The sequence below is a fragment of the Pan paniscus genome, chromosome 20 (assembly GCF_029289425.2).
Source record: "Pan paniscus chromosome 20, NHGRI_mPanPan1-v2.0_pri, whole genome shotgun sequence".
NCBI lineage: Eukaryota > Metazoa > Chordata > Mammalia > Primates > Hominidae > Pan > Pan paniscus.
Window position 1 is genome coordinate 8429320 of NC_073269.2, and position 9512 is coordinate 8438831.

The following is a 9512-nucleotide window of genomic DNA, read 5'->3' on the forward strand; positions in this document are numbered from 1 at the left end:
GCCTGGGGCCCCGGGGAGGGCGGCCGGAGCCGGACGGCCGTGGAGGTCTCGGTGGCACCCCGCTTCCTGCAGACCACATGGTGCCCCAGCAAGACACAGCAGTGGGGGCACATGGTCCTGGAGCTTTGGAAACCCCGGGCTGCGAAAAGAGCCGGTTTCTTTCTCGCGGAACTTCTCAGAGCCTTTGCTATGCAGGTGACAGCCACGTAGCTTAGGTTGCAGAAGGTGGGCTCCGGTCCACCCCGCTCCCACGTGACCTCAGGCAAGTGTGACCCTGAGCTCCAGGAGTGTGGTTTGTGCCACAAAAAACTGAGCCAGGTCGTGCTTTCACACGGCGTTCACCCCAGGATGCGCAGCCTTGGGGGTGACCTCCTCACAGAAAGGCAAAGGAGGTGGCGCCTCCTGGAGCACTCTGGCTACGCCATGCCCTTCCCTTCCTAGGTGGCACAGCTGTGGCCAGGCATTCCCCAGGCCACAGGGGACAGGAGGACAAGACCTTTCTCCCTGGTGGAAGGCTCTGCCCAGGGCTTAAGTTTCCAGAAACTGAGCCCCGTTGTCTGTGGTGCCTGATGCGGCTCCTGCCCGGCGCCGACCCCGCCCACCTCGTCACCAGAGCCGCCGGCAGGGCGCGAGGCCACAGCGGCACAAGCTGGTGCCCTCACAGGCGGGAGCAGGCCCTGCCTGTGGGGGTGGGCCGGGTCCCCAGCCCTCGGGCATGGCCTCAGCGGACTGTGCAGGTGAAGGCAGGGCTGGCCTGCCTCTGGGGTTGTAGATTTTATCCCCAGGTGGACCTCCGGTTCATGCACTTGTCCCCATCCCAGGAGACAGACCTGTGAGCGTCCTCAGTTTACAGACGAGGAAACAGGCTCAGAGGAGGCAACCAGCAGCTAGAGCTACCCCAGCTCACAGGGGGCCAGGCTGAGACTTGAACCCAGCCTGAGTCTGGGTCCCCTCTGTGGAGGGGTGGGTGGCCACCCCCTTGCATCCCAGCTTCGGGTAGAGAGAGGAGTCCTTTGGGCCGGGCATGTGGGCTGCCTGAATGGCCGCTCTGTTCCCAGCCTGACAGCTGTGCAGCCGGGTGCCCGCCTTCCCCCACAGGCCCGGAGTGGGGCTTGGGCTTGGGGTGGCGGCAGCTCTCACAGCTCCAGGGCCACCAGGGCTGGGGCAGGCAGCTGTGTCCCATGCAGGCCTTGGCCTCAGCAGCCCATGGGACTCGGTGTAGCCAGGGAGGCTTCCTGGAGGAGGGGTCCTTGGTTCATACTTTGTTCCATGAGCCCTATCGCCTCTCTGTCCCTGGCTCTGAGCTGGGTGACCCCAGGGTCCCCAAAAGAGCCCCGTCCCAGACCCTGCCTTCAGAGTCTTGTTCTTGGCCAGGGGAGCGGATAGAGGAGCAGAGCCAGACATAAACGTTCCCGTTGCTGTGTGTGTCTTGGGGAGGAGGAAGAGAAGCTGTGGGGTGGGGCTTTGGAGGGTGAAAAGCAGTTTTGCAAGCAGGGAAGTGGGCAGGCAGGGCTGTGCTACGCCTGGGGCAGCCCTGGCACGGTGGGCTCCGAGCATCGCCTCAGAGAGAGCTCGGCGGGGCGGAGGGGCTGGCCTGGGTGAGAGCCTCAGAAAGGGTGGCCTAGAGCGGGATGAGGGCTCTCCTGTGTGATGAGAATGATGCCACTGCAGGTGCCTGGGAGCAGCTGTAGCCTTGACAGTAACAGGACAGCCTGGGCCCTGCATGGACCCGTGGGGCAGGGGGCCTCTCCTCAGACGCCCCCCAGCCACTGCACCCTTCCCTTCCTGCGGGTGGGGAGACTGAGGCCCTTTGGCTAAGACGGGTTGGGGAGCAGAACCAGGGCCTGCCTCCAATTGGCCTTGTGGCCTCAGGGAACTCATTCCCTTCCCGAGCCTCTGTTTCTGCATTTGTAAAATGGGGCTGGTAGGACCTCGGAGTAAAAAGGCCGGACACAGTGGGGGTGCTCTGGAGAGGCTGTGGCTGGGATGGGCGTGGGGAGCCCGCACTCTGCTCCCATTGCTACCCTCACAGCCTCTGCAGGGGCTTTGAGCAGCCAGCACCTTCACTCCAGCCTGTTTCCTGATCTGGCGGGCACACAGTGCAATGTGAAAGCAGGTGTGCATGCACACCCACACCCGCATGCCCACACATCCCTACAGTCCACACCATCACACACACCCACACACATCCAGTCCACACCATCACACACACCCGCACACATCCATACAGTCCACACCATCACACACACCCGCACACATCCATAGTCCACACCATCACACACACACACCTGCACACATCCATAGTCCACACCATCACACACACATCCATACAGTCCACACCGTCACACACACATCCATACAGTCCACACCATCACACACACACCCGCACACATCCATACAGTCCACACCATAACACACACACACCCGCACACATCCATACAGTCCACACCGTAACACACACACCCGCACACATCCATACAGTCCACACCATCACACACACACCCGCACACATCCATACAGTCCACACCATCACACACACACACCCGCACACATCCATAGTCCACACCATCACACACACATCCATACAGTCCACACCATCACACACCCATACAGTCCACACCATCACACACACACACATCTAGACAGTCCACACCATCACACACACACATCTATACAGTCCACACCGTCACACACATCCATACAGTCCACACCATCACACACACATCCATATAGTCCACACCATCACATACCCATACAGTCCACACCATCACACACACACATCCATATAGTCCACACACATCCATACAGTCCACACCATCACACACACACACATCTAGACAGTCCACACCATCACACACACACACATCTATACAGTCCACACCATCACACACACACACATCCATATGGTCCACACACATCCATACAGTCCACACCATCACACACACACATCCATACAGTCCACACCATCACACATCCATACAGTCCAGTCATACACACACACACACATCTATACAGTCCACACCGTCACACATCCGTACAGTCCACACCATCACACACACATCCATACAGTCCACACCGTCACACACATCCATACAGTCCACACCATCACACACACACCCACACACATCCATACAGTCCACACCGTAACACACACACCCGCACACATCCATACAGTCCACACCATAACACACACACCCGCACACATCCATACAGTCCACACCATAACACACACACCCGCACACATCCATACAGTCCACACCATAACACACACACCCGCACACATCCATACAGTCCACACCATAACACACACACACCCGCACACATCCATAGTCCACACCATCACACACACATCCATACAGTCCACACCGTCTCACACACACATCCATACAGTCCACACCATCATACACACACTCATCTATACAGTCCACACCATCACACACACACATCCATACAGTCCACACCATCACACACACACACATCTAGACAGTCCACACCGTCACACACACATCCATACAGTCCACACCACACACACACATCCATATAGTCCACACACATCCATACAGTCCACACCATCACACACACATATCCATACAGTCCACACCATCACACACACACTCATCTATACAGTCCACACCATCACACACACACATCCATACAGTCCACACCATCACACATCCATACAGTCCAGTCATACACACACACACACCTATACAGTCCACACCGTCACACATCCGTACAGTCCACACCATCACACACACATCCATACAGTCCACACCTTGACACACACATCCAGTCCACACCATCACACACACATCCATACAGTCCACACCGTCACACACACATCCATACAGTCCACACCGTCACACACAATCTATACAGTCCACACCATCACACACACATCCGCACACATCTATACAGTCCACACCATCACACACACATCCGTACAGTCCACACCATCACACACACACATCCATACAGTCCACACCATCACACACACATCTATACAGTCCACACCATCACACATCCATACAGTCCACACCGTCATACACACACACACATATCTGTACAGTCCACACCTTCACACATCCATACAGTCCACACCGTCATACACACACACATCTATACAGTCCACACCGTCACACATCCGTACAGTCCACACCGTCATACAAACACACATCTATACAGTCCACAGCGTCACACATCCGTACAGTCCACACCGTCATACAAACACACACACATCTATACAGTCCACATCGTCACACATCCATACAGTTCACACCATCATACACACATCTATACAGTCCACACCATCACATGCACACACATCTATATGGTCTACACCATCACACACACACACATCTATACAGTCCACACTGTTACATGCACACATCTATACAGTCCACACCGTCACACATCTATACAGTCCACACCGTCATGCACACACACATCTATACAGTCCACACCGTCACACATCCGTACAGTCCGCACTGTCATACAAACACACACACATCTATACAGTCCACACCGTCACACATCCATACAGTCCACACCGTCATACAAACACACACACATCTATACAGTCCACACCGTCACACATCTATACAGTCCACACCGTCATACACACACACATCTCTACAGTCCACACCATCACATACACACATCTATATGGTCTACACCGTCACACACACACATCTATACAGTCCACACCGTCACACACACACGCCCACACCCGCATGCCCACACATCCATACAGTCCACATTCACGTATGCCCATATGCATCCATTCACACGTGTGTACACATGCTCACACACATTCATAGACTCCACACATGCACACGTGCGCACACACGCACATGCTCGCACACATGCACAGATACACTCACGTCCACACACGCTCAAACATGCGTGCACACCCGGAGGTGCCCAGAGGGGCAGGGTGGGGAGGACCCCTGCAGCCGCCACACCCGCTGCTCTTGTGGGTAGTTGGGGGCCACTGGGTATGTGCATCCATGCCCCGTCCCCCCGGCAGTGCCGTGCACTGCAGACCTGCCTGGGGCTCAGCACCTGCAGGGGCCTGAGGGCGGGGGAGGGAATGCGGGGTCCCTGGACCCCTGCGGTCGGGGTGGTGAGGCTGCTCTTGCAGAGAGAAGTGGGGAGTGCCTGGCTGCATCCGGGAGGGATGGAGGGCTGGGGAGTTGGGGGGGTGGGGCACCTCCAGCCCCGGCGTCAGCTGTCCGCCTCGCCCCAGGCTCCTCTCGAAGATTCTGAGCGAGTGTGAGGACGCCGACGAGATCGAGTACCTGGTGGACGGCTCGTGGTGCCCGATCCGCGCCGAAAAGGAGCGCAGCTGCAGCCCGCAGGGCGCCATCCTCGTGCTGGGTGAGTGCCTCGCCCTACCAGCCGCGCAGTCCGCAGCCAGGGCCGCCTCAGTTTCCCCATTTATCAGTGGTTGCATCCTAAGTACCTGCACCCTGTCCCTGTCGCCCATAGGCCCCTCGGACGCCAATGGGCTCCTGCCCGCCCCCAGCGTCAACGGGAGCGGTGCCCTGGGCAGCACGGGTGGCGGCGGCCCGGTGGGCAGCGTGGAGAATGGGAAGCCGGGCGCCGATGTGGTGGACCTCACGCTGGACAGCTCATCGTCCTCGGAGGAGGAGGAGGAGGAGGAAGAGGAGGAGGAAGACGAGGACGAAGAGGGGCCCCGGCCCAAGCGCCGCTGCCCCTTCCAGAAGGGCCTGGTGCCGGCCTGCTGACCCCGGCCGCACACTCGACTTTCCTGGTGCTCACCACGCAGAGGGGCACGGGCCAGCCTCGGGCGCAGAGGGAGGAGTGACCTTTCTTTTTCTTTTTATTGTCGTTCGTTTTGTTTTTCCACCCTTTTGCCTGGCTCCTGGCACCTGTACCTCTGGACTCTCCTATCGGGGGATTAAAAAAAAAAGTAAAATGACAAAAAAAGATACAAAAAAGAAAAATGAAACAAAAAAGTCAAACTCTTAAAAACAAGGCCGGCGACCCACACAGCCGCCTCCCCGGCTGGAGTCCGAGCCGGGAAGGGGTAGTGGGCGGGAGGGACCAGGACGCCGCCCCGCGCCCTCCCCTCCGGGTGCCCCGCCGCCCGCCGCCCTCTTCCCACGACCATTCCAGCCAGCGCGCGGGGACCCGGGCGGCGGGCGGTGGGGCGCGGCCCCTCTCTGGCGACCACTTTGACGTTTGTCTCTTCCTTTGCTTTTTCTCTGCAAATGCATCCTCGCCCAGAGACCCTCGCGCGCCGAGCAGCGAGCGTTTTAGCCGAGAAGCCATGGAGTGGGTTGGGGCGGGGAGGGGCAGTGGGGTGGGGGGATGGGTGGGCAGGATGGGGGTACAGTGGGCGGCTGGGGAGGGCTTAGCCACAGATGTGTTGTATTTTTTGAAAGTGCAATAACTTGGTATTTTGAAGACCCGGCGTGTGGCCAGGAGCCCCCGGGGAAGGCGGGGGCCCAGGGTGCGGCACCGTGTGGCGTGGGGGGGTCTCAGTTTTCTCGCCAGCTACCTCGGTAATTCCAATTCAGGTGAACTTCCCTACGGAACAGCACAGATGTCCACAGATGTCCACAGCTGCCGCCGCCGCCGCCGCCACCATACCCCGGTCCTTGGGGCGTGGGGTGCGGTCGCTTCCCAAGGGGCAGCAGGGACCCCGGCCACCCCGGCTCTCGGTTTGGGTTGATTCCTCTCCTTTTTGCTCTTGGTTTTCCGACGGGTACGAGGCTGGCCCGGCATCCTGTCCCCCGGGAGCCTCACTCTTCCAGCAGGACCAGACCAGGGGCCTCCTTCCTGTCCCCAGGCGTTCCCGGCCCCTCGCAGGCCCCACCCGTGCCCTTGGCCTCAGGGTCCAACAACTGGGGGAGCTACCAGGGCTCTGCCTTCAGGAGCCCACAGCTGGGCACCCCCCTTACCCCCCAGGAGACCGGGGCGCAGGCGGGGCACCGGCCTCACCTGGTTCTCCAACACCGCTGCCTGCGGTCTGTTTTGCTTTTGTCCTCCCCAGCCCAGAATTTTCCTTTGTATAAACAGAACTCCTAGTCAGGAAGCAATATCATTTCAGGTCTAAAGAAAGGGATGTGCATCTGGCCGAGGGCAGTTCAGTGTCACTGCAGAGCCCGCAGCCCGCTGCGCAGCTCGGCCCCTCCCGCCCGCACGGGCAGCTGAAGGCCGCTGTTTTCTAATATTTGTATTCTAATTTAATTGTTTTTAAAAAATGCAAATAAAAAAGGTCGAGGTGAAGCCATCCAGGCGTCCGCTTTTCTGTGCCCTGTGTCTCTTAAGTGTGTACCCTGTAGTCGGGGGGCGGGGTTGGGGGAAGGACAGAAACTCAGCCTCACCCACATCTCTCTTTCTTGGTTATTGCCTCAGCTTCAGAATTCAAAAGGTGCTGCTCGTGGTCAAATGAGGCAGATTTTTATTTATTTACTTATTTTTAATAGAGACAGGGAGCCTTGCTGTGTTGCCCAAGCTGGTCTTGAACTCTGGGCCTCAAGTGATCCTCCTGCCTCAACCTCCCAAAGTGCTAGGATTACAGGCATGAGCCACCATGCCCGACCTGAATGAGGCCAGTTTTACTGTGTACTGTACTGCCTGGGCCTGGTGTCCACCACGCTGGGAGAATGGGAGAAGGGACTTAGGCTGTACACGGAATTCAGGTCCCAGGATCGTCCATGTCTCTGGGTGGCCAAGACGATACACAAATGTTTTGCTTTTGTAAGGTGAAAAAAAAGGGCCGGGTGCAGTGGCTCACGCTTGTAATCCCAGCACTTTGGGAGGCTGAGGCGGGTGGATCACCTGAGGTCAGGAGATCGAGACCATCCTGGCTAACACAGTGAAACCCCATCTCTACTAAAAATACAAAAAGCCGGGTGTGGTGGCGGGCGCCTGTAGTCCCAGCTACTCGGGAGGCTGAGGCAGGAGAATTGCTTGAACCCAGGAGGCGGAGGTTGCAGTGAGCTGAGATCAATGCCACTGCACTCCAGCCTGGGCGACAGAGCGAGACTCCGTCTCAAAAAAATACATATACAGACAACCAATGAGCACATGAAGAGATGTTAGGGATGTGAGTCATGCACGGTGAGATACCTGTCACCCCCACCAGGACAGCTAGCATCAAAAACAGCAGCGAGGGTCAGGGAAGCTGCAGTCCACATGGCTGGGGAGGATAACGTGGTGCAGCCCCTTGGAAACAGTTGAGGCTAAATGTGGAGTTAGCGTGGAACCTGCAATGCCAGCCCTGGATGTGTCCCCAAGGTAAGTGAACACTTCCGTCCACACAAACGTGCTCACGGATGTGCACAGCAGCCAAATGTGGCAATGACCCGTGTCCAGCCGGGGAGTGAACCAGTGCAGCGTGGCCATCCACGCTGCAGAATGACAGCCATGGAAAGGAGCGAGGCTCTAACACAGGCCCCCAGCCCAGACGAACTCTGAGGACGCCATGCTTACTGAGAGACATCAGACACCAAAGGCCACGAGGCGTGTGATCCCATTTCTGTGAAATGTCCAGAACAGGCCAATCCACAGAGACAGGAAGGGGATTCACGGGTGCTGGAGAGTGGAGAAGGGGATTGAGAGTGATCACAAATGGATATGGGGCATCCTTTGGGCTGGATAGAATGTTCTGGAATTAGTGGTGACAGGTGCATAATTTTTTTAAGGGAATTTTTTGTTTGTTTGAGACAGTCTCGCTCTGTCGTCCAGGCTGGAGTGCAGTGGCGTGATCTCAGCTCACTGCAAGCTCTGCCTCCCGGGTTCACGCCATTCTCCTGCCTCAGCCTCCCAAGTAGCTGGGACTACAGGCGCCCGCCACCACGCCCGGCTAATTTTTTGTATTTTTAGGAGAGACGGGGGTTTCACCGTGTTAGCCAGGATGGTCTCAATCTCCTGACCTCCTGATCTGCCCACCTCGGCCTCCCAAAGTGTTGGGATTACAGGCGTGAGCCACCGTGCCCAGCCTTTTTTTTTTTTTCTTTTGACATGGAGTCTTGCCCTGTTGCCCAGGCTGGAGTGCAGTGGCACCATCTCGGCTTACTGCAACCTTCACCTCCCAGGTTTAAGTGATTCTCCTGCTACAGCTTCCTGTAGCAGGTGCTACAGCGTGCACCACCATGCCCAGCTAATTTTTGTATTTTTACTGGAGACGGGGTTTCACCATGTTGGCCAGGATGGTCTCAATCTCTTGACCTCGTGATCCACCTGCCTTGGCCTCCCAAAATGCTGGGAGCATTACAGGCATGAGCTGCCGCACCTGGCCTTGAAGAGCAATTATATGGTGTGTGAATTACATTTATTTTCATTTCTGAGAAAGGGTGTCACTCTGTCACCCAGGCTGGAGTGCAGTGGTGCAATCATAGCTCACGGCAGCCTCGACCTCCTGGGCTCAAGCAATACTTCCACCTCAGCCTCCAGAGTAGCTGGGACCACAGGTGTGCACCATCACACTCGGCTAATTTTTGTATTTCTTGCATAGACGTGGCTTCACCTTGTGTTTC

At 57.1% G+C, this 9512-nt stretch overlaps 2 protein-coding genes across 3 annotated transcripts in view; both read left to right on the forward strand.

Moving 5' to 3' along the window:
- PIAS4 (protein inhibitor of activated STAT 4) overlaps positions 1 to 7261 on the forward strand; it is a 32845-nt gene extending 25584 nt beyond the window's left edge. For both annotated transcript variants that reach the window (XM_034944464.3, XM_003819270.7), the window contains exons 10-11: positions 5249 to 5379; positions 5491 to 7261. In XM_034944464.3, coding sequence (XP_034800355.3) covers positions 5249 to 5379; positions 5491 to 5750 — 391 coding nt within the window. In that variant the 3' untranslated portion in view covers positions 5751 to 7261. The remainder of the gene's footprint in view (positions 1 to 5248; positions 5380 to 5490) is intronic.
- LOC134729588 (histidine-rich glycoprotein-like) lies at positions 4 to 5176 on the forward strand. The gene is made up of 2 exons (XM_063599781.1): positions 4 to 3869; positions 3909 to 5176. Exons 1-2 carry the CDS (start codon positions 2904 to 2906, stop codon positions 4818 to 4820), a joined length of 1878 nt encoding a protein of 625 aa, XP_063455851.1. The 5' UTR covers positions 4 to 2903; the 3' UTR covers positions 4821 to 5176.
- Positions 7262 to 9512: the final 2251 nt, after the last annotated feature.

Excerpts from the sequence above, each read along its gene's own strand:
- LOC134729588 (XM_063599781.1), top strand. The coding sequence starts at position 2,904 with ATGGTCCACACACATCCATACAGTCCACACCATCACACACACACATCC. Across the intron at positions 3,870-3,908 it reads AGTCCACACCGTCACACACA|ATCTATACAGTCCACACCAT; the intron begins ATCTATACAGTC and ends ACATCCGCACAC.